The sequence below is a fragment of the Asterias amurensis genome, chromosome 12 (genome assembly GCF_032118995.1).
Source record: "Asterias amurensis chromosome 12, ASM3211899v1".
NCBI lineage: Eukaryota > Metazoa > Echinodermata > Asteroidea > Forcipulatida > Asteriidae > Asterias > Asterias amurensis.
In genome coordinates this window covers 5,434,452-5,460,659 of record NC_092659.1, presented here as the reverse complement: position 1 = coordinate 5,460,659, position 26,208 = coordinate 5,434,452, and the positions used below count along the sequence as shown (strand labels likewise).

Here is a 26,208-nt window from a genome sequence, read left to right as displayed (position 1 = left end):
AGCCGTTGGTCCCATGTGTGAGTATAACGCATGTAAAAGAACCCAGTGCACTTTTCGAAAAGAGAAGGGGTTCGCCAAGGTGTTCCTGGCTGTGGCTGTGGCTGCTGTATGCGCCGTAGCACCTTGTAAACCCTTATAAAGTGCTACACATTTGGGTCTCAAAATTCATCACTGTAATTACCTATCTTTCTGAAAGTTTGTATATACTCATCAGCGCCTTGAGTTCCTTGTTTGGTAGATACGTGCGCTATATATAAGACTTCGATCTTATTATTATTTATTTATTATTATTATTATTAATATTAATCACACTGCTGATCCAGATTCCGGCTCGAAATGTTACCGGAACTAGTAGGAGTGGTTTGTAGATCCGTATCCCGGAGCAAAATGACCGTGTCCGTCAACCAGAACTAATTGCAAACCCGGATTTACCCGGAGCTCTACTCTAGTACATTTTGTCGTCATGCACCATCAGAATCAAAATGAATACTGTGCTTAGTTCCAGGTATGGCAGTATCTAGGTTTGCTTTAATATTTCACTGTGATAAAAAAACGTGGCTTAAAGGCCCTGTACACTATTGGTTAACGATATAGAAAGTGTTCACAGATTCACACATAACTTTCATGATTTAAAGTAAGTAACGGTAGAAAGGGTTCCTTTAAGGACACTGGACACCTTTGGTAATTGTCAAAGACCAGTCTTCTCACTTGTTGTATCTCAAAATATGCCTAAAGTAACAAACCTGTGAAAATTTGAGCTCAATTGGTCATCGAAGTTGCGAGATAATCATGAAAGAAAAAACACCCTTGTCACACGAAGCTGTGTGCTTTCAGATGCTTGATTTTTGGGCCTCCAAATATAATTTTGAGGTCTCGAAATCATGAAAATGCTAACAATTATATTTTGAGTAATTGTGTCTAGTGCCTTTAATATTTCATTGGTTATAAAAATGACGTGGCTTAATAAAATACACAACAACATTCCAGAAACGATGACCGTCATATTAAAATAAACAACTAGTCGTAGAATCCATAGTATGTTATGAATATGCACTTTCCAGACGTTGAAAGTGAAAAGATATCATAATAATAGACCACAAGGAACACTGACTGTAAATGTTGAAATGGTGTTAAACAAAGATACCAGCCTGGGATTTAGACCATCAATTTATTTCAGACACCGTTTCATTTTAAAGCAAATTCCACCATTATGTGAGATGATAAACTCTACAGATATGATTTAATTGCATCAGAGCCAGTGATGTAAAACACAAAAAAGTAACGTGTTCTGTTTCATGGAATATGGATGTTAATTCAGTGATTATCATATCAGTGGTTTGTATCAAATTTAGTTAACTTAGGGCCTACATAGGATTTTGTTTTTTAAATACATTTAACAGTCATGTTTTGTTTGTCTTCGTCCTTGCTACCTCCATGGGTCATTGCGGTAACTGTTTTTAGCGTGCGATTGAGCCATTGTTGTCCCCGTCTGAAGGGTACTTTCAATTTTCAAAAATCTTCACGATATAGTCGTCATATCGGCGATATTTACCCGACGATATATCGCCAGCCAAAATGTTCGACAACGTCCAGGGTTACTACACAAGAAGCATGATTAGTATAAATCGAGTTCAAAGTTGAAACTTGGTAAGCCTTCAGACCACAAATATTATTTTCGAAGAAAGTGCTGTGTATTCAAGGGATACATTGTCGAAGCATGCAATCTTAATTAAATCTTTTTAAACAGAAGCACAAACAACGTTTTATTGCATTAGATAATTCAATACTTGTGTATGGGGAATGAATTATTGCCCTGGGGAAAGAAAGAGAAAACCCAAGTGAAATTAATCCGTGTATAATTTGCATATTAGATTAGCGCATTATGAGACAATCCTGTCTGGAGTCAAGTTTCATCGTTTAAAAATGCACCGGTTATAAATCTGAACTGACTGAAAAGATACAACCTCAAACGCAACGTGATAAAGAAGAAATGTACATTGTGTCCCAAGAGCCATGTCACAAGACTCAACAATAGCTCTTGATTTTTGTTCACTCAATTGGCTTGCCTTTTGTCCCCAACCCTTCGCTCTGTGCCTTTAATGTGACTTGCTGTGCAATTATTTGTTTTATCTAATTTGTCACTGGCACTAGCCAGTTTGCCCTTTTAACGTATAAAAACAAATTGTAATTCTTAATGTTTTTTTTTGTAATTTTTAAACATTTCTATTTTTTATGAATCTCTGTATTTTAAACTCAATTCAGCTTGTAGCTGCGATGTTTGAATGTGATTTAATAAACCAATAATAACAAGAAGTCACTTTACAGGCAAGTAGTTTCAGGCAATTGTTATGGGTAGAAAAGCAAGTTATGTTTTAATGTTCACATAACTTTGTTGAGGATTGTAAAACATCCTTAGAAAAATAACTCCTGTTTAGGGTGATATTTCGTTGATAGACATATCTGTTTTAAATTGATGTGCTAACGAAGGCTTCCCTTTACAAATGGTTGCCGTCATGTTGCCTATAAGCAGTGCCCTGTGCAAAAGGTTTATTGGGTTAAGTGTTATTCAATTTATTTTTTTATTTTTTTTTGTTTTAACTTATCTGTCTGCTTTTGTCTATACGCTCTTGAAAGTGTGCAAATATGAAACAATGAACATCCATTCTACGGTAATATTAACGGTGTCAATGTTACCTCCTTTTGATTAAAGATAGGCAATGTATGACGAATTAAGAGAGGAAAAAAAGCGAAGAAGAAAAAATGTCCCAAAAAAAGGTGTAGGCTTCCCAAAACACTACCACGAGCAAAGTGCGTTCATTTTCGGTAACCTTTTAAAAACCAGGGGAAACAAAATTAGGTTTCCCATCTACCACGCGCAAAGTGTGCTCATTTTCGGTACCTTCTTAAAACCAAGGACAAAACAAAAAAGAGGTACCACAAAAAAACAACTCCATAGGGGAAGTCAGAAGGAAATATTTGTACAAAGTCTACGGTGAAGTTAAGAACAAAAGAGTGCCCCACAAGGATACATTTTTGAGAAGTCCACACAGTGTTCATGCACACTGCCGTGTGCTCTTAGGTCCCACTCTGTGCAAACTAAAATCAAAACTTGGAAAAACAACATCTCTAGTATGTATTTTGTGTGCACAAAAAGTCTTTGTAAAACTGGACTGGACTTTTTTATATTTTTTATAATCATCACTTAGTTATTTGTACTGCCTTTGTTAGCCCACACCTCTCCCCAACAACTGTAGGTCTCTTCGTACACAAAATGTACAAGATATAACCGTATCATTGCATCCACTGGGTTCTTGAAGTTGTTATAGATTTTTTTTTTTTTTTCTAGGTCGACGGATTAACCTTCAGACTCGCCATCTTTTCATCTTCCGGGCACGAACCAAATTAGAGAAAGTGTGGCCAATCTCGTTTAAAGCCGCCAATCTCACCCTCCATTGCATTAATCATGATCCGGGCTAGTGTTGCATGAGGATTAGTCTCACGACCCGCTAATTAAATTGAGCCGGATTAAAATAAAATGAAAATGTATTTATGGAAGTATCTATCCGGAACGAAGCCAGATATGCTTTTACTTCATCTCCACACAAACCAGCCGAAATAGTCCTGAAAAAATGTTCACTGACAATATTAAAGGTTGTGGACACTATTGGTAGTTGCTCAAAATAATTGTTGGCCTATTACTTGATAAAGAGTTATGTGGAGAGGTTGATAGTATAAAACATTGTGGGAAACGGCTCCCTCTGGGAATTTTCCACGAGTTTGTCTTCGAGACCTCAAAATTAGATTTTGAGGTCTCGAAATCAAGCATCTGAAAGCACACAAATAGTGTGACAAGGGTGTTTTTTACTTTCATTATTATCTCGCAACTTTGACGACCAATTTAATTTTCATAGGTTTGTTAAATTATGCATATGTTGAGATACACCAAGTGGAAAGACTGGTCTGTGACAGTATAACCAATTGTGTCCAGTGTCTTTAAAAGGAAAACAAATGTTGTCTGGCAATATTAATTACTGCATCAGAATCGGATGCCGAATGATTTTAGTAAGTTCCCGTATCTACGCATGGGTAATGTTAATTTGGGTGAGTCGATATACTGGTTAGTAGGGTGACTAGATAAAAAGATAATGTTCACCCTTGGTTTGGGAATATTAATATTTTTGATCAAAATTAAAATAAATTTATTTATTTCATAATGGACTCTCTCTCTCTCTCTCTCTTTGCGTCCAGCCTGAAACTACACATGAGAAAAATTACACATAAAACACATTCAAAGTTCGAAGACATCACAAATTTAGCTTCAAAACGTGATGGAAGAGAAGCGAAAATGGGTTAATTTTCACAATCACAAGGGTGGCGCCACGGTTTGTTTGAGAGCAACAAAATTAAAACTGCTTTTCCCGAATAGCAAAAAAAGAAAAATTCCACGAAACAACGAAACAAAATGCTTCGGATCCAAAAGTAACTATAAACGTCTGAACCAATTAAGCAGTTTAAATGTCTACACAAAAATTGGATTTGCTCTATACGTCAACACGAGGCAAAACAGCTCCTCCGCAGTGATCTCCACAGTGCTAGTGTGAAATAAATATTACAGAGGAAACAAATTATGTGGATTAAAAGAAAAAAGAAAAACATATGGAAAGGTTCAACGGTATGTAATACAGAGCTGCCAAACTTGTTCTCACTGGGTGCGTTCGTTTAGCTTCCCTGGGTCGACCCCGGTCTGCCCCGGTACGTTCGAATAGCTTTGACGGGCTCACCTGGGTCAGCCCCCAGTGCCCTGCTTGTGGAGTGGGTCACTTGGGGTGACCTGTTGAGGTGCATGCAGTCATCACGAGAGGGCGAGTGTGATCGTTCGATTAGCTCTTGTCAGGGTCTCACCCGAGTGAGTACCGCGGGGTCGACCCAGGGAAGCTTATCGAACGCACCCAGTGTTAACTGTTGGAGAGCTCATGGATCTCCCTTACTCGCTTATACACTGGCTTCCAAAAGAAAAACGCAACATCCAGTTTAAAACTCTTCTATATGTTTTTCAATGTTTGAATGACATTGCTCCACCTTATCTGTATGAAATGTTTCATCTTTGCCAAACCCACCGTCAAGGACTCCGTTCTTCTTCCGATAAAACTCAGCTTAACACTCATGAGTCCAGATTAATTTAAGGCAAACACTCCTTCTCACACTCTGCTGCTAAACTGTGAAATAATATCCCAATTACTGTCCGTAAATCTTCTTGTGTTGTTACTTTTAAGAAAAAACTTTATCTATTGCCTATAATTAATAGTAAACTATTAGCTAGTTTATTTTTATTTTATCCTTTTCTTTATTATTCTCTATCATGCTAACGAAAAACGCAATATAAATACCTTTTATTATTTGTTATAATTTTGTAGGTGGGGATAAGGGGGTATTTGGTTACGAGAGAGCGCCTAACATCTACACAATTTGGGCTAATTACCAAAATCAACTGATACCAGGAGCGCGTTGCCACCTACTCCCCGGGCTGAAGTTTGTATAAGGATGTAAGGAGGATTATCAAGCAATGATTCGAAATGACAATACATTTAGTTCTTGGAAATATGTAGTAAAACAAAAAAAAAGATTTTTTTCTCACCTGGCAGAAGTTTCTTAGTCGTCTGGATCTCGTGCCACGGTAAGGTGAATGTCTGATCCTCTCCCAGCAATACTTTCCTGAACCTAAGAAGAAAGAAATGCACGAACTAGGTGTTACATACAGAACGATTCTAACAGCCAATTGTCTTGAACACGACAATGCTCGCTCGTTTATCGAGAAGAGATAGTGCAGTCAGGCCCATGAGCAGTCTTAGAGAGCAATGTCGAGCTGTCATCGTCAGCTTAAGCTTTGGCACCAGTGTGTGTATGATAAACTACCCATCGCTTGCCAGCCATCTGCTTGTCAATAGAGGGTGCTCAAGTGAGTGATATCATAGCTAGTGATGCATGTTGGTTCACGCTTGTTGGGGTCTGATAGCCCAGGATGTGGTACTGCTTTTTAGTGTGTGTCTCTTCACTACTAGCGTGACGAGTGACTGTGATGAAGTCTATCGTGCCTCTTATTCATCTCGCAACGATATTCGTGTGTTGCCACTGATTTCCCGCCTCCTCCCGCAGTCAATAAAACATCGACTGAACACTTACCACATAACGACGGCTCTTTCACGTTTTAAACACCCTCTACCGTGTATTGGATATAGCCCGCCCTCATCCTCACTCTGCTTGAGTAATAAGTTAAGGGGCTGTGCCGGTGTCCCGAGAAAGTCTGCTGAGAATCTGGGCACCTATTCGGAAATTAACGTTGGCCGAAGGAGGATACTTCAAAAGAGGGCGCAATCAGAAGTAAATTGTACATAACTCGCCGATTGGGGAGGGGGGACACGGAATCTCCTGCCAGACCCCTTGCTCACAGCGAGTCTGTGGCCAGACATTGAACTCCGAACTCTCATCCAGTTACCGCAAAAGCGCGCGCGATAATGGACCCCTTGCATCTACGCATTCCCGCCATCTTAGAGCAAGTTCGAGTGTGCACAATGGTTAACTAAAGGTTGACCATTTTGACTCGAACCCAGGCTGGTCGACCATTGGTTGACTACTGTGGTCGACCGTTTGGAACCAGCCTCGAGCCCATGGTTTCTTCACTGGTCCCAACAGCATGTGACACTTTAGCGAAAAGGTGGAAGGTTGACTAGACTCGTTCGGGTGAGTACGTCACTGCGCATGTGCGTTGCTAGTCTGTGGTCGACCACTGCTGGTGGACTAAATGTGCGCACTCGAACTTGCTCTTAGAGGTGAACCGCTGATGAGGCAATAAACACGCGCTGATTTGTACGCGCGGCGCACAGGCTGACCAATGAACAACCTCCATTTGACCTCTAGGCGAGGGCGCCCTACTCGAATGACGTCATATGCACAAGGTATTTAATGACGGTGCCCCTCAAAAAATTGTTATGCCCTGCGAAGGCGCCACCGAAGGGGCATACTGTTTCCAACATAATGTCCTTCCGTGTGTGGGTGTGCGTGCGTTGTGTGTGCGTGTGTTTCGTCCGAGGACATTTAACAAAAGGGACAATAGGTCCTCACTAGTCGGTTCTTTGTTTTCAGGTGTCCTCACTAGCCATTTGTGTACAAAACCAAAAGGGATTGCTTCAATACAGGAACAACAGAAAGTACAATAGGTGGTCTTGCTGTACCTGCGTGTGTGGGGGACAGAAATATTCTTGCCACACCGCGGACTGGACCATTATACACCGACACGTTTATATAGTTGATCATGGCCATCATCTTGAAAACGTGTCCGACGTTCTCCTTCCTCACAAGATCCTTTGCAGAATGGAACAAACTAACTATTTGTATTTGTAAGGGTAAACTTCAAGCTATGGGTAACATCATCAGGGGGGGGGGGTTGTAAATCATTGCTGCTCAGTCACCTGAACGTGTACATCCCGATATGTTGAGATGGTGCAGTAATTCACCAGAACCAGAACCAGAACCATGGCAATGGTAGCCAGTATAATAACAAGTATTACAGTTAATAGTTTATAAGCACTTTGAAGGTTTGTTTCAGTAATCTAGAGGGCAAACGTAAGCAAACTACTCATAGCAATAGTAAACATGAGTTTTTATCTGTCAATTCCGGCAAACAAGCAGCAAGTTTCATAATTGTTACCTTGTGTTTTGGTTTGGTTGAAAAGGGGTTACTGATTGCGGCATATTCTGTTTACAGTTTATGTTTCCCAGATAAACAATGAAAAACAAAACATAAGTTGTCTTTCAACACTGCAAGAACTTGAACTTTTTTTCTAGGTTATTTCCTCCTGTCTGCGGCTCAGATAATTAAACAATCGTCTGTGGCTCTCAAATTGTAAACCCATTTCAGTCAGTTCTGGTTAACCGGCGCTCTACACAAACCATAATCAGAATGCATTTTGAATGGGTGACTCGTGGGTCATGTCATGGACGAGTTAGGATATACATGTACTTACAGTAACAAAAGAAAAACACATAATTATACATACCCACCATAAAGCCATTATACACTTTCGGTAAACAGTATTGTCCAAGTCCCACACTTCGTGTATCACAACTAATATATAAAATAACAAACCTGTGAGAATTTAGGTTCAATCAGTCATCGGAGTCGGGAGAAAATAACGGGAAAACCCATTCTTGTTTCCGCGCGTTTCGCCGTGTCATGACATGTGTTTAAAATAAATCCGTAATTCTCGCTATAACGAGAATTTATATTGTTTTAATGTTTTCTCAAAAAGTAAAGCATTTCATGGAACAATATTTCAAGAGAAGTCTTTCACCATTACCTTCTGTAAACCCTGTAAATTATTTGTAAATATGTGAACTTTTTTCTTTTCTTTTTTACCGAAAGAGTATAATGGCTTTAAATGTGACGAATGACGCAATGTGATTCTCTCATGCGTTAAGTAATTCATTGAAAAGTACCTCTCCTCAATTGAGGCATATGCGCACGCGAGAGGGGTAAAAATGTTTATGTGACACACAGCTTACGTCCTGTTAAAGTTTTGTTTTCTCGACAACGAAAATGGCGTCCTCACGCTTTGCACTCGATGCCATCTTGAAAACATCGTTGATGTACTTTATCCTGCTACGTATTGGAGTTGATTCTCGCACCGATGGTAAGTGAATTAACAATTATTAACTTCTTTGGAAGTTGGATTTGAAACTGTGCATGGTGTGGGTATAAAGAGGGGAGGTTTGCGCAGTGGTAGCACCAATTATATTACAGCTATCTGATAAATATCACTGTATTGGGGAGTGTCTGTCCTTACTTTAAGTTATCATTCATTATTGACAAAAGTCACTATTTTGATGCTTTTTCATAATTATGTGCTAGATCGTACTTTGAGATATACATTATAGATTATATGCTTTTGCGTTCTATTGGCAATCTTCCGTTCATGTTCCAATATGTACTCTGAAACCGAATTAGACGACGCTCTCCTGACCTCTTTGTTAAGATCCCCAGCGGAAGCTTCAGGAGGAAAATCTACCAAGTACCAAGTACCTTATATGCTTTTACATTTGCAAACAAAACTTACGCATAAAATATAAACTGAGTTCGCGATAATTTCACATAATCTTTGAAGTATAGATTATTCAAACTCGCCAGAACTAAAGAGTTTCAAATTAGTACATTATTACTTAAAGGCCCTGTGAAAACCTTTAATAATAATATACATAATAACAATTCTTATATAGCGCATTTCATAATAACCGTATCAATGCGCTTTACAATAGTGTCTTTGGTAATTGTCAAAGACCAGCTTTCTCACTTGGTGTATTTCCCAACATATGCAGTAAAATAACAAATCGGTGCAAATTTTGACCCAATTGGTCATCGAAGTTGCAAGAGAACAATACAAGAAAAAAACACCCTTGGTGCACAGATCCGTGTGCTTTCAGATGCCGAAAGAGGGCTTCAGGCCTGAAGTCTTTTAAAAATTTAAATGAGAACTTACCTCTTTCACAAAAGCTACGTTTCCCACAGAGGGAGCCGTTTTCTCACAATGTTTTATACTATCAACAGCTCTCCATTGCTCGTTACCAAGTTTTTTTATGCTAAAAAATATTTTTAATAATTACCCAAAGTTTCCAGGGGTCGATTTCACAAAGAGTTATAGGATTAGTCTTAACTTAAGACTAGTCCTAGCAGATATTACAAACTTAAGGCTAGTCCAGGCTAAGACGAGTAACTCGTCGTAACTCGAGATAAGACTAATTCAAACTCAATGTTAAATCCACCCCAGTGCCTTGAAAATGTTCACTTTTGAAATGTTCAAACATTTTGAAAACCCTAACTCTTTTACAGCCCACGAATGTTTCCGAACATGCGAGTGGCCACCGAACCCAATGATCTGTCGCTATGAGTTTACTGTGGAGTGGTATTACAGCATGTCTACATCGTGTTTCGACTGTCCGTACAACATGACCGACTGCACTAGACCGCACTGTATACCCATTAATGGAGTACCTCGTGGCATTGTCACAATCAACATGCAGTTTCCCGGACCGAGTATTCAAGTAGGAAATCTTAAATACACGAAATATATACATTTATTTTTAAATAAAATGTTATTATTTCTATAGTTTGTGGGTAAATAAAGACAACCCTAAAAGGGGGAACAGTATTGGAAACATTTCCGCATAGTTGGAATTGCAAATTTCCGGTTTGTACTTCTGAATTTCTTCAAAACAGTTAAATTATGCTCATATTTTTCTGTTCGTTTAAAGTTAACTTCCTTTAAAGACACGGGACACTATTGGAAATTGTCAATTGGTGTTTCTCAACATATGCATAAAATAACAAACCTGTGAAAATTTGAGCTCAATTGGTTGTCGAAGTTGCTAGATAACTATGGAAGAAAAAAACACCCTTGTCACACGAAGTTGTGTGCTTTCAGATGCTTGATTTCGAGACCTCAAATTCTACATCTGAGGTCTCGAAATCAAATTCGTTGAAAATTACTTTTTTCTCGAAAACTACATCACTTCAGAGGGAGCCGTTTCAATGTTTTATACTGTCAACCTCTACCCATTACTCGTTACCAAGTATAAGGTTTCATGCTTATAATTATTTTGAGTAATTACCAATAGTGTCCACTGCCTTTAAAAGGGACGGTTTTGTTTCTCTCATAAAATAACAGAGTGTATAATGTAGTGCATACTTACAGATGAAGGGAAATCTCATTAGATAGAGTTCTCATGTGAGTGGGAACAAAGAAGAAGTCTCTAATAGCTCACGTTAAAATGGTGTAAAAATAGCCACTGCATTTGATACCCTTTCGTGGAAAAAACTTTTCAACATTCTAAAAAAAAAACTAGGTCGGTACAACTCTTGCATTCATTTCCATTTCCGAGCAGCGTGGGGGGGGGGGTTAATATCTAGGGTGTATCAAAAGTTTGGAGAGATAGCGTTTAAATATATAAGCCAATTGAAATGCTGGTACCTCTACCAAAGGTTAAAGGTTTTACCAAAAGTAACTCTTCATTAAATTACAGGTGTGTGAGTTTGACACCATCGAGGTCAAAGTCAACAACGAAATGGTCAACGAAGAAAGTATCGCCATTCACTGGCACGGCATTCACCAACGAGGAACACCCTACATGGACGGTGTTCCGCTAGTCACACAATGTCCCATACCCTATCGCTCGAGCTTCACCTACCGTTTCCAAGCCGAAACGGTCGGTACTCATTTCTGGCATGCACACGGGCAAGCCCGTGCCAATGGTGCCGTGGGATCTCTTATCATACGGCAAGCCGCTGCTGCCGAAATACACAGCCAGCTGTACGATTATGATTTGCACGAACATGTGATAATCATGCAGGATTGGATCAATCAATTGATGATTGATAGATTCACCAAGATCTTCTATGGTGTCCTTGACCTGTTACCAGATTCTCTTTTGATCAATGGAAAAGGTAATGTTAATGGCGTGTCATAGGTAGTGCTTTCTGCTGTACCAGCCAAGCCTAGCCGTTTTGACTGAGAGGGGTGTAATTCTGTTCCAGCCTCAAATATTATAGGTGGCTGTGGCCCCTGGAAAAAGTAGCCCACACTTTGAAGTGGCCTCAGGCCTTGTGTGTCTGGCAACTTGCATAAAAAAAGTGCGTTTTTACTGTTTAAATGCAGTGGACACTATTGGTAATTACTCAAAATAATTATTGTCAAAAAACATTTCTTGATTACGAGTAATGGGGAGAGGTTGATAATATAAACCATTGTGAGAAACGGCTCCCTCTGAAGTGACGTAGTTTTCGAGAAAGAAGTAATTTTCCACGAATTTGATTTCAAGACCTGATTTCAAGAATTTGAGGTCTCGAAATCAAGCATCAGAAAGCACACAACCTCGTGTGACAAGGGTGTTTTTTTCATCATAATTATCTCGCAACTTCGACGACCGATTGAGCTCAAATTTTCACAGATTTGTTATTTTATGTATATGTTGAGACACACCAACTGTGAAGACTAGTCTTTGACAATTACCAATAACCAATAGTGTCCACTGCCTTTAAAATACCCGTATGGGGTTTTGTTTATTATTTTGTTTGTTATTTCTCTCTTTTCCTTAATGGGGTATTTCCTTAATTGTTACCAGTTGTTAGCTTGCTAATCACTGTCTAACTAATTTGTAATGCGCTTGTGTAAATTTTATGAAATGGGCGCAATATAAATCAATGGGCGCAATGTAAATCAATCAGAGCATTTTCCAATGTAGAACCAAACTTTTGGAATTCACTTTCGAGACCTCAGACGACAAAATATTGCACATTGGGCCTCGCACTCTCTTCCAGCAGAAACGTACAAATCCCAACAATTTGACAATGCTTTAACCTAAACCTCTCTCAGACCGGTGCCTTTGAATGTTTTCATTAAAGTGCGCCTTATAAATGCTGTATTATGATGTATTTATAAATTATAATTTTTATTTATTTATTAAAGGTAGATACCGCGAATTCATTGACGAGTCTTCCAACAACCAGAGCGTCTATACGCCCCGAGAGGTCTTCCACGTCCAGAGGGGCAAGAGATACAGATTCCGCACCATCAGCAATAACTTGATGGATTGCTTAGTGGAGGTGTCCATCGACCATCACAATCTGACCATCATCGCCAGCGATGGGGCTCCCCTTCAACCGGTCGAAGCCGGGGCGTACGATATGATAACCGGGGAGAAATTTGACTTTATCTTAGACGCCAGTGCCGAGATTGGAAAGTACTGGATGCGGATTAAGGGGCGTGGCTGCCCCGGCCCCGGCCCCGGATTCGAAGAACTGGCTCTTCTCGTCTATGAGGGAGCAGCGGGCCTACCTGACCCACCGGAAATAGAACAGACTAATCCATTAGAAGTCATAGTGAACCCTTTCAATAGGAAGAGCTCTGAGTTCGTGAAGAATATCATCGACTTAAGCGCAGCAGGTAAGCACCTAGACTTGATTCAAGTCCCGCAGCAAACAACTCGTATAGCATTGCGCTCTCGACGTCAAAAAACAACAACACAAAACACAAAACAAAAGGTTTCTGGCGATTGCACGGGATTGGTCAAGTCTAGTAAGCATCTAGAATTGTGTACATTATAGTATCAACTGCATCAAAAGCCCTTTTCACACGAGAGCCGAAGACCAACGTCCCTTGTTGTGGGCGCCAGTCGTCTGTCACAAAGGTTGTTTGCGATTTCATGACCAACATTCACACGACCACGCACATTGCGTTCCCGACGTCCCTTGTTTATGCGAGATCGCACTGTGGGTTGTTTATCAGTTCGCTGGTGCTCTGTCAGTGTCCCGTGCAATGTCATGTGTTTGCTTTAGGTTACCATCGATCATTTTTTGGCGCACCAATGTGTTTTCCAGGCATAAGAATCTTCCGGATTTTTCACCTTAAAATAATGTGTTCTCCGAGTTCATTCAGTGTAAATTTAAATTAAAAAACGAGAGATAAGCGAGAGGGTTTGCGTCCACACCACTATTTTTTGCGTGCTTTAAAAGACGCTCAGAGTGTTTCACGATCGGATTCAACCCTTGCTAGATGTTGACGTCGGCAGAGTATGCATGTGTGGAGAATTTGCGGCGAAATACATGTACTTCAATTGTACAGCGATTGATCACAACCAAATTCTTACTACCTCCTGTAATAGAGTAAGGAAAAGTCCTACTTGTGTTTTGTATGTGCAGTGCACGCGATGTGTATGCTTTCGTTGAACATCAAAAGGACTGACTGTCAAGTCTATCTGCACACGTGTGTTTACAGATTTTCTTTCCCGTTTTTGATGCAATCAAAATGACACTGGGTAGTCGTTACATGTTTTGCAACGTCAAGCCGTTTGGATATCAAAGAAATTGACAAAATGATAACAAATAAACGATTTCTCAGCGTCCCGACTCCAAAGATGAATGTATCCGAAAGCATTTTATTTGAAATTGCAAGCGGAAAGGCCAGATTCAAGGCTTTCTTGATCGGAAGCTTCTTGGTCATAGAAACAAACTTTGACTTTGAGGAAAGCATAAAATAAACTAATTTTCAATTTGTGCTGCCGACACCATTTTGTTGGATGTGGAATATATGAACTTTCTCCATCAGGTAATGACGTGTACTGCTTAAAAGTTTGTGCGTAAAGAAACCCCATGGTTTGTGCATGCATGATCGTTGTGCGATCACCGAGGACCTTTGTAATCTACTGTGTGTCGTTTCACACGAGTGATCCGGCGATTCTAAACAGGGTTGCGATTTTTTGGAGGAGGTCTTGATCCCGGTTGTTTATTACGCGGGTCCCTGGCGATTTCATCACTCGGATTCATTTCACACGACGCAAATTTGTGATTATATAACGGGAATGCGATTTCGTTCCCAACGACCATGGTTTAGAAAGCTCGTGTGAAACGGGCTATAGAGGTGCCATCTTAAGAAGGCATCTTTAAACGCTTTGTACACCTTTAGTTTTTAGAACAGTTAGATTTTTAGAACCGCGTATAACAAAAGACAGTGACATGACGCGACAGACTGTAAAAAGCATACACAACTACAAAAGACCCATACATCACACTGCATAGGCTCAGAGCACATGACCAAAAGGGCAGAGAAGCAAAGACTGTGGAAAGGGGATTAACTACTTGAAAGGAAGGACAGTTTGAGTTCATCAAATGAAATAAGGGGTTGGTAACGGCCGAGTCACTAATCGCTGGTGAAAAGGTATTCCAAAGTCGAAAGTCAAAGTCGGGGAAAACTACGAGAGGGTGAGTGAAACAAAGATATTATTGTCTTTTCTTGTCAAGTGAACGGCACTGAGCAAGTTCCTGTTCCAGAGGCAGATGAAACTCACTACATGGTTGCTGATCTTGAACTGGTCAACAATAACGACTACAACCATCCCGTGTACAATCCAGCCTTCGGGGTCAAAGGTGACCTTTCAACCTATAAAGGAGTCCCATCACCGCAGATAAACCACGTTTCGTTCAAGCTTCCATCATCGCCGCTTCTCACCCAGTACCAAGATTTGTCTGAATTTGAAATGTGCAGCACGAAGAGTGTGTTGGCGCATCATCAGGAACGCTGTGAGAATGAGCACTGTCAGTGTACACAGGTTCTTCATGTCGAGCTCGGGAAGGTATGTTAGCAACACCAGGTGCCGATCTCTCAAAGATCTAAGAATGATCTTAACTGCAAATGAAATGTAGTTGCTAAGTAAAGTGTGATGTCACAATACAAATCACTATGGTGATACTTAATTGTCTTGCGATGAATTTTATTGCTTTGTGAATTCGGCCCCTGTTAATACCGCCCGCAATAATTATATATTTTTGTTTTCCCGCCCAGCTGTGGCAGAACCAACTGTGGGTAGTTTGCGAGTGATTTCATAAAAAAAAAAAAAAAATGAAAGTTATGATTGCATGTTTAAGTGTTGAACGCTGAAAGAATCGCCTTTCACCATATATTCCTTGCGATATAGCCAGCGATGCTGACAGCGCAAAACAATCACAACATGCATTATCTTTCCCATGACGAAATCCCCCGCAAACAGCGCCCCCTGTTGGTGATGCAACAACTGAGCAGAACAAAAAATCTCGTCCCAACGTTTTTCTATGATTTGTATTCCGAATGTAATAAGTACGATTCTTTCCTTTTTCTATAGGTTGTTGAAATAGTACTTGTTGACCAGGGTAATTTTAAATTGGCTCATGCGATGCACATTCACGGCTATAGATTCCAAGTATTGGCCCAAGGTAAGCTGGGAGAGAAGACGACACTTGACGAGGTCAAGCGACAAGATAAAGCAGGTATCCACATTTTTTTACTTAGTACGTCATTTGGTTTTATGACATTAAAGGGACACGTTGCCTTGGATCGGGCGAGTTAGTCTATGAAAATCATTTGAAACCGTTTTTATAGAATGCATAATATTATTGTTGGAAAGACGTTTTAAAAGTAAAATTTATATCCACACACAAAATGCCTCAAAAATGCACTAATTTCCTTATACGTCGTGAACTAACACGGCACGCATTTTTGTGAAGTTTTTGATTCGACAAAATGGCCGACCGTGTTAGTTCGCAAAGTAAAACGAAAACCATGCAACTTCGAGGCATATTTGTGTGGATTCGTATATTCTACTTTTAAAACATCTTTATAACCATACGCATTTTATAACAAACGGTTACAAACGCTTTTCATGGACCAACTCGCCCGATCCAAAGCAACATGTCCCTTTGTACAGGCAAATTGTACTTCTGGTAATGGTCAAATACCAGTATCCTCATTTTACTGTTTCCAAACATTTACAATGCGTTGCTATAATTACTGCACTAAAACAAATTGTTTGTAGTTTTCTTTCCCTCTCCTTGAAAATAATGTATACTAACTTAAGATCGAGTTGACTCAGATTGATTTCCTTTTATTTCAGGCAACATCACTCGCCGCACTCATAATGTACCCCACAAGGACACAGTATTCCCGACATATGGTGGGTACGTCATTGTACGTTTCGTGGCAGATAACCCGGGATGGTGGCTGTTTCATTGTCATGTATCACCCCACCTCACGGTACGTATGTTTTGAAAAAATATTTTAGACTGGTAGACAGGCACTGGTCTAACGCGTCCAATGATGTCATTGGATAACAACAACAAAATTGGATAAACGTGCTGTGACGTAAGCTTTTCATATATGGTTTTTTTTATTGGTCTGAGGTAATGTTTGTCAGCTTCACTTTCGGTTGGCTGCATGCACGCTGTGTGCATAATGTTTGTATGCACATACATGTACTGCGATCTTCAAATAAATCCCTTCTCACTCCCCCAATTTCAAAGCCAAGGCGTACGGTTCCCGCTCTTTGCAATATGCAGCAGTTCAGTTATGGAACAGTCTACCAGAGGTTGTCAAATAGGCTGAGACATAGGAACAGTTCAAAACCCTCTGGTGATGCTAACTTGCTTGCCTGTGGAACGGCCTCTAAGGGTTAGAGGCAAGTTGCCTCTAACCCTTAGATCACAACCTGACACTTTCTTTATTCAAATCCAAACTCAAAACTTACCTCTTCAGTCAAGCCTACCATTATATTTCCCTTGGTCTTATAGCGCAGGGAATACTTTGTTCTAGCATGGAGGTAGAAATATTTCTACCTCGAGTCCATAGTTCTAGATACAAGCGCTTTAAAGATGTATTTAAATTTATTTATGTATTTTTATCAGGCTGGCATGGCGATGGTTATTCGAGTTGGTTCGGATAAAGACCTACCACCAGTTCCACGTAATTTCCCTCGATGTGGCGGTGACTGGCACCAAGATGATATCGGGTCCACTGTTCCTATTAAACCTGCCCCCACTCCGAATTCTGCTGGTTACAATGGAAGATACCCGATGTTGTCACTCGCTGTGGGAGGCTGTGTTGTGTCTACCATTATCGGGATGTTGGTTTAAAGACAGTGTACACTATTGGTAATTGTCAAAGATCAGTCTTCTCACTTGGTGTATCTCAACATATGCATAAAATAACAAACCTGTGAAAATTTGAGCTCGATCGGTCGTCGGAGTTGCAAGATGTCTATGAAAGAAAAAAAACACCCTTGTCACACAAAGTTGAGTGCGTTTAGATGATTTCGAGACCTCAAGTTCTAAAATTGAGGTCTCGAAATCAAATTCGTGGAAAATTACTCCTTTCTCCAAAACTAGGTCACTTCAGAGGGAGCTGTTTCTCACAATGTTTTATACCATCAACCTCTCCCCATTACTCGTTACAAAGTAAGGTTTTATGCCAATAATTATTTTGAGTAATTACCAATAGTGTCCATTGCCTTTAACTGTGCTCCAATGTGTCCCTACCTGTTTCATGGACCCAAATTTCATAAAGCTGTTAAAGGCAGTGGACACTATTGGTAATTAAAACCTCACTTGTTGACGAGTAGTTGGGAGAGGTTGATAGTGAAGAAACGTAGTTTTCGAGAAAAAAGTTATTTTCCACGACTTTGATTTCGAGACCTCAGACTTAGATTTTGAGGTCTCAAAATAATATTAAGCATCTGATGAAAGCACACAAGTTCGTGTGACAAGGGTGTTTTTTTTCTTCCATTATTCTCTCGCAACCCCGACGACCAATATTGAGCTGAAATTTTCACATGTTTTTTATTTTGTGCATAATTATGTTGAGATGCACCAATTGAGAAGACTGATCTTTGACAATTACCAATAGTGTCCAGTGTCTTTAAACAGAAATTACTGCTTAGCAAGTTTATATGCTACGCAAAAAATGGGTGTGGCACCACAGTCACAGCATTGGACGGTTGATGTACTTTTGGCTAGTAACCAGTTTCTGCTAAGATTAGTCTGTGCTTAGCAAGTTGTTGCTCCTTACAGGCTTTAAGAAACTGGATGGGTTTAAAGGACAGTTGTTTCGTTTTTGATAATGTGTGTAGGTGTCTTTGGTGTGATTATCATCGTGTAATCGTGGGTAATCGTTTTTAAAAAATAAAGGCATTTGGTACAGACAAGACACAAGCGTCCACGGATTAACATTAGTACCACGGTTTGAAGATAATGACGGAATATAATATGCTAAAGCTGAGACGATTTTTTTCACTTTTTCTTCTTCTCATTAATTTCTCAAAAACTTCAGCACCTCAGCAAGTAATATTTTAAGGGAAGCATTCTTCTACCATTATCTTCAAACTGTGAAGTTTTATGTAAATCTGTGGACAATGTGTTTTGTGTTACGAACGGTACCCAGACCCTTTAACTGTTCTCCAATGTGCCCCATCTCCTCTCTGATATGTTCGAATTAAGTAGTTAGCATATGGGAATAAAAAATTGTTGTGTTTTTTTAGTATAAAATAATATTAAAATAGCAACAATACGTTTTGAGAAATGCTCTAAACTATTTTTCATAATAATATTGTTTGATAAGAGGTTCATAAAATGTCTCGCGGGAGGTTCAAATTAATGTTCAGGGCCCAAACTCATAGAGCTGCTAAGAATAACGAATGTATGCTTGCCAGAATGAGATTACCAGCTAAAATAACATTTTATGTGTACAAAATGTAACTGGCATCCTGCTTAGTTGCGCTTAGCAGACATTATTATGTTAAAGACACTGGACACTATTGGTAGTTGTCAAAGACCAGTCATCTCACTTAGTGTATCTTAACATGCATAATATAATAACAAGCCTGTGAGAATTTGAGCTCTCGTCGATCGAAGTTGCGAGATAATAATGAAAGATAAAAACACCCTTGTCACACGCAGTTGTGTGCTTTCATATGCTTGATTTCGAGACCTCAATTCTAAATTTTGAGGTCTCGGAATCAAATTCGTGGAAAATTACTTCTTTCTCGGAAACTACGTTACTTCAGAGGGAACCATTTCTCACAATGTTTTATACTATCATCCTCTCCCAATTACTCGTAATCAAGTAAGGTTTATGCTAATAATTATTTTGAGCAATTACCAAAAGTGTCCAGTGCCTTTAAAGGCAGTGGACACTATTGGTAATTACTCAAAATAATTATTGGCATAAAACCTTTCTTGGTGACGAGTAATTGGGAGAGGTTGGTGGTATAAAACATTGTGAGAAACGGCTCCCTCTGAAGTGCCATAGTTTTTGAGAAAGAAGTAATTTTTCACGAATTTGATTTCGAGACCTCAGATTTAGAACTTGAGGTCTCGAAATCAACCATCTAAACGCACACAACTTCGTGTGACAAGGGTTATTTTTCTTTCATTATTATCTTGCCACTTCGATGACCGATTGAGCTCAAATTTTCACAGGTTTGTTATTTTATGCATAAATGTTGAGATACACCAACTGTGAAGGCTAGTCTTTGACAATTACCAAGAGGGTCCACTGCCTTTAAGCAATGTGTGATGCTTAAAGACACTGGACACTATCGGTAATTGCCAAAGACCAGTGTTCTCACTTGGTGTATCCCAACATTATGCACAAAATATTAAACCCGTGAAAATTTGAAATCAATTGGTCGTCGAAGTTGCGAGATTGTCACACGAAGTTGTGTGCTTTCAGATGCTTGATGTCGAGACCTCAAAATCAAAGTCTGACTAGGTCTCGAAATCAAATTCAAATAATTTTTAGTGGAAAATTACTTCTTTCTCGCAATACGTTACTTCAGGGGGAGCCGTTTCTCACAATGTTTTTTACTATCAACAGCTGTCCATTGCTCCATATCAAGTCTTTTTTGTAGGCTAACAGTTATTTTGAATAATTTAAATAATCTCTACTTACAGAACAGTGACGTATCGGCATGGTTGTAGTCGGCGCAAACGTCATTTAAGATATTTTGTAGTTGATACATTTTGCGAATAGTTTCTTAAGCCCATGCTACAGCTGACAGCATTTCTGAGTTGCTACTATAACTTGTATTATATAGACGTTTGGATGCTGAATTATTAAAACAGGATTAACAACCAAACTTCCACCTGTTGCATTTTGGTTGTCATTGGTATTCCGCTGTCGTTTGCTTATCCTCGGAAAGTTGGTTTGTAATCCTGTTTTTATGAAAAGAAAGAAATTTCATGCTTAGCAAATTGTTGTGCTTAGCAGCTCTATGAAATAGGGCCCAGGGCGTAAACCCTTATCCTAAACCCTCGGGTCTACAGGTCTGTTAGGCCTCGCCAATGTACAATAATTTTACGGGGACAGGGTTTTATCACATCAGATTTTCATGAATCAACTATTATTATGTCCATGAAGTGAACAAAGCCTACACCGGGATCCGTTGCCTTGATGATACAGAATGGTAGGCCGAGCGTTGTCGCACTTGGACTTGAATCACTTTTTTCCTCTAAGACCTTTCTTTGCAACGTCACAGCTCGAGTTTTTGCCAACCCAGATTGGAAAACTATGGAAAGCCACTTAAGTGCAAATCAAGAAAAGGTCGCTATTTTTGGTAACAATGTTACCCAAAAAAATTTTGATTTTGTTTAAAACAAAACAACTTATCATGCGAGGTATTTTATTTGATTGAAAATTTGCAGAAAATGTTGATTTTTGTTAAACATTTGTTTTTACGATTTAGTGTTTACTAACATTCAGCCGACCATGCCAACCAAGGCGGTTTGTTTATCAACAAAAGAAAGGTCTATTCCAGCTCGCCCCAAAAACTTCTTGAAAATCATGAACAGCGCCACCGCTTGACTCAATTCAAGTTAGTGATCCCGCCATTCAACAACCAGTCAGACAGTGTTCATTTTGTACGCGCACATCATATCATACTGCAGCAGTGAATGGAAGTGGGCTGTGATGTGGCCCAACCACTGACTGACCCTCTCTCTACCACACAAGGAACTTTGAAGGTGGGTGTTTTTTGTTCTACTTTCTTAACAGTAAGCCATATTATCTTGAGACCTATGTGTCAATGATGAGAGAGGGGATACTAAAATATACCTCATGAACTAAATCGACTGTGGTAATCTTTCTTTTTGTAATTGTATGATGACCCAATTAATTTTGTTTTGACTGACTAACAAATCCTCGCTGTAGCGCTGTGTCTGTAAATAAATTGGTTCAACTTACTCTATGGTTCAACCATGGAGGTGAACCATGGAGGGGGAGGACCAATTTCCTACCTCTTTTACATGATCACGATATGCCGTCGGCAGGAGGGTTACGTTATGGCAACTACAATTTCATAATATTTAATTAAGTGCTTCAAACATTATCCCCCCCCCCCCCACTCCCCCCCCCCCCCCTGGACCTGGCATGCCTAGACCCGATACGTTGTGGCCAAATCCTCGCTGTGTGTGTCTGTAAATGAATTGGTTGAACCACCATGGACTCGCGGAGGGAGGACCAATTTCCTACGGATTCAGTAGCTAGCCTTGGCCACACAAGTGGGGCTACCTCAGTACATCATCCATGTACATTTCCACACTTTTCAGGACAAGCAAACAATAGCTGAATACCAGTAAGACTAAGAGAGCAACATGCAACAAATGGAAATTGGTGGTAGTCCTGTTTAATAAATAAACCATAAATTATTTTATCAATGAAGAAATTCCATGCTATAAAGCAAATTGTTGTGCTGTGCAGCTCTATGAAATTGAGCCCTGGTATGTAAAATTTACACACTTAAATCAATCAATCACAAGAAAAATATCTGCGCTCACAGTGTACCCATTACTCTTTGGTGATGATGTGGAAGCAATTAATTGAGTGTCTTGCTCACACTTTGATAACTCAGCCACCAGAACTTGAATCTGATGCACTAAGGCCAAGTTAAAAAAAACATGTTTCGCGTCCCCGCCCGCTTCCTTTTTACAGGCCGCCTCCTTTTTTATTTTATTTTTTATTATTTTATTTTTTTATGCACATTTTTATTTTATTAATTTTTTTTTTTTTAAATAGGGTTATTTTAAATGATCTCAGCAAAAACAATCTGAATGTCTTCTCTGAATGCCTCGACTAAATTGTTTCATTTATGTTTTGTGTATTTCAGCAGTAGAAAAAACAATGGATATTTGACATTTTAACAAAGAATGGCGGCCATCTTGAAATAAAAAATAAAAAGCCCCTCTTCCTTTTTTTTTTGAAAAAACCCGGACGTGAAACATGTTTTTTTTTTACTCGGCCTAAACCATGGAGGTAGAACCATTGGCCATTTGGGGTTGAATTGGACGCTAGTTAACCACTGGCCTATGACTGGCACAGTTATTGTTTACAACATTCTAAACACACCCCTGATGTTATGGACAGCTACCAATCCGCACCTCATTATCTTCAAGAACTCCTTCATCCATATGTACCTCATCAGACCCTCCGCTCCAGCTCTACCTCTCAACTAGTCCCATACATAACTCGCACAAAGTCATTATGGCCACCGCTCATTCTCTTATTCTTTACCCTCACTCTGGAACAACTTGCCGCACAACATCAGAACTGCTCCAAACGAGAACATTTTCAAGCGTCTGCTGAAAACTTACCTGTTTACTCATTAATTTTTTTTAAGCGCTTCGGGACTGTTGTGTGAAGCGCTATATAAGTGCCGTTCATTATTAATATTATTATTATTATTATTATTATTATTATTATTATTATTATTATTATTATTATTATTATTATTATTATTATTATTATTATTATTATTATTATTATTATTATTATTAGAGGATTTTTGTACCACCAGTATTGAAGTTTCAGTCTTATTCTTTTAACTTTTTTACACAGCAACTTCCATTTCCTGTTTACAAAAAGAAGAGAAGAATGTAAAGTAAGTCTTCTGAAGAACTGTGATGTGAAAGTTCAGTCGGAGTGAAGCAATAAGATCATCCCACCATGTCAAGCAATGTCAAGAAACTCGCCAAGACACGGCGCATCAGTCGCAGTAGTATGTCAGCATCCGTCTTGATCAAAGAACGCTGGCGCTCAACATCCGAACGTCTCTCGGAGGCTGCCGAGCTTGTGTCAGCATTCATCAATAGAAACACATACACCGCGGCTACTTTCCTCGGACTGGGTAAATTCGTTGATACCCCGCACACTGAAGAGATGGTGGTGCAGCAGACAAGAGTGTTGTGCCGCGACTATATCTTTGCTAAACTCCGAGAGCGTTCTCTTCTTAAACACGATATCTACCCTCCCGGCCTGGAAGCGAAGGATGTCGTCTCTGCCTGCCACCCGAGGGGGCACAGTGTTTCCTGCGGGGCGTGCGACGTTTCCCGAGAGCTCGTCTCCATCACTCAAGAGTTCGACAAGATGTATCCGTACCTCTTCCGAGATGTCTGTACCTACTTACGCATTAATTTCCAGACGGGCACACAGCTTCAAACGGTCTTTGTAGCGGTTGCCGCTGAACTTTTTAGACGTAACATCACATGGGCGCGGGTAGTGGCACTGTTTGCCTTTGCTGGGGCACTGGTTGTGGAATGCGTTGAGAATGGTCATGTGAGCTATGCTAACGTGGTCGTCGACTCGATGCAGAAGTTCACACGCCGGAGATTGGCAGCCTGGATTGTCAAGCAAGGAGGATGGGTAAGTACAAATATCAATGTCTTAAAATGCTTCAAAGGCCCAGCTCACACTTCCTGTAACAGTCTTGGTTAAACTGTGCTCAACTCCTGCGAAACATTCTTAAGCCATAAGTTGTAGAATTTCACTTCGCATCTGCATATGCAAGAAGTATAAACCGGGCAACAATTTGTCATTAGCAGACTGCATTCTTGAAGGGGCGTAGTAATTTTCCTCTGGCAGGGGCACTCTATGTACATGTAAGAGGAAAATTTGTATCGGGACTTTTGAAAGGGCATCACAACAAAAGCATGGGGCAACATGGCAATTACTCTGGGTGCAATAGGTTAATTTGAGGTCTGCATCAGGTTAGACGATATAGTACAACTAACAACTAACAACAAAACATCATTAATTATGAACACAAGTTTTTGTATGTATGACCCACTAAACCATCATTGTGCTTTAAAAAACACATCCAAAATTTTGAATTCGATTCTGAATTCTTAGCGGTTACACAATTAGTGTGCCCCATTCCTAGTTTTTACCAACTCTTGAACCGTGCAAGTTCTGACAAGTACAGAAGCATCCGTACGCTTCGTTTTTGAAAGGGCAAGGGCACCAAGGCATTTTCTCCTTAGTAAAGGGCACCCTATGATGAGTAAATTGTAAATTTCTACTAGAGTATTTTAAGGGTACCAAGGCATTGAACAGGGGCAACGGAGGCAATCGACTTCGTTGCCTCCATGAAGTATCAGGCCTGGAAACATTGCTGACTTTAAGTCTTGAACACAAATCTAACACTACACAATGTGTCTTATTGATAATTGATTCATAATCACATAATTTTTGTTTAATTCTTTTGCAGCCTGCCTTGGTTCATCACATCCAGAGTTACCGAGTGTCATCGGCAAAACTCTGGTTCCTCACCATCGTTGGAGCAGCTACTGGAATAGCTGTCTCACTGGGCTTCCCTTAACGGTACTTACCCGACCCATCAAAATCAAGCAGCTACTGGAATAGCTGTCTCACTGGGCTACCCTTACCGGTACTTACCCGACCCATTAAAATCAAGCAGCTACTGGAATAGCTGTCTCACTGGGCTACCCTTACCGGTAACCACCTAAATCCATCAAAATCAAGCAGCTACTGGAATAGCTGTCTCACTGGGCTTCCCTTAACGGTACTTACCCGACCCATTAAAATCAAGCAGCTACTGGAATAGCTGTCTCACTGGGCTACCCTTACCGGTAACCACCTAAATCCATCAAAATCAAGCAGCTACTGGAATAGCTGTCTCACTGGGCTTCCCTTAACGATACTTACATGACCCATCAAAATCAAGCAGCTACTGGATTAGCTGTCTCACTGGGCTTCCCTTAACGGTACTTACCCGACCCATCAAAATCAAGCAGCTACTGGAACAGCTGTCTCACTGGGCTTCCCTTAAAGGCAGTGGTAGCATAAAACTTACTTGGTAACGAGTAATAGAGAGAGGTTAGTGGTATGCAACATTGTGAGAAACGGCTCCCTCTGAAGTGGAGTAGTTTTTGAGAAAGAAGTAATTTTCCACGAGTTTGATTTCGAGACCTCAAGTTTAGAATTTGAGGTATGGAATCAAGCATCTGAAAGCACACAACTTTGTGTGACAAGGGTATTTTTTCTTTCATTATTATCTCGCAACCTCGATGACCGATTGAGCTCAAATTTTCACAGGTTTATTATTTTATGCATGATGAGATACACCAAGTGAGAAGACAATTACCAATAGTGTCTACATGTACTGCCTTTAACACTAACCACCTTAATCCATCAAAACCAAGCAGCTACTGGAATAGCTGTCTCACTGGGCTTCCCTTAACGCTAACCTCCTAAATCCATCAAAATCAAGCAGCTACTGGTCTAGCTGTCTCAAAGAGCTTCCCTTGACGTTAACTGCCTAAATCCATCAAAATCAAGCAGCTACTGGACAGCTTTCTCACTTGGCTTCCCTTACACTAACCACCTAAATCCATCAAAATCATGCAGTACTGGCATTCATGTACATGAAGCTATCTAACTGGGGTTCCCTTGCGACCACTCAAACCTGTCAAAGTCACGCAGTAACGTCTAGCCTAGCGGTCTCACTGAGCCCCTCTTGGTTCTAACCACCTCACCCCTATCAAAATCAAGCAGTAACGACTAGGCCTACATG

General features: G+C 40.0%; 2 protein-coding genes across 2 annotated transcripts; both read left to right on the top strand.

Annotated features, from left to right (window-relative positions):
* The first annotated feature begins 8,538 nt into the window (after positions 1-8,538).
* On the top strand, positions 8,539-17,612 carry LOC139945162 (uncharacterized). Its single transcript, XM_071942445.1, has 8 exons — positions 8,539-8,687; positions 9,881-10,092; positions 11,071-11,491; positions 12,513-12,989; positions 14,843-15,174; positions 15,700-15,844; positions 16,468-16,607; positions 17,255-17,612. The coding sequence occupies exons 1-8, from the start codon at positions 8,594-8,596 to the stop codon at positions 17,480-17,482; spliced, it is 2,049 nt and encodes a 682-aa protein (XP_071798546.1). The 5' UTR covers positions 8,539-8,593; the 3' UTR covers positions 17,483-17,612.
* Positions 17,613-21,272: 3,660 nt separating this feature from the next.
* LOC139945025 (bcl-2-related ovarian killer protein homolog B-like) lies at positions 21,273-26,185 on the top strand. Its single transcript, XM_071942259.1, has 3 exons — positions 21,273-21,364; positions 23,235-24,038; positions 24,883-26,185. Exons 2-3 carry the CDS (start codon positions 23,343-23,345, stop codon positions 24,991-24,993), a joined length of 807 nt encoding a protein of 268 aa, XP_071798360.1. The 5' UTR covers positions 21,273-21,364; positions 23,235-23,342; the 3' UTR covers positions 24,994-26,185.
* Positions 26,186-26,208: the final 23 nt, after the last annotated feature.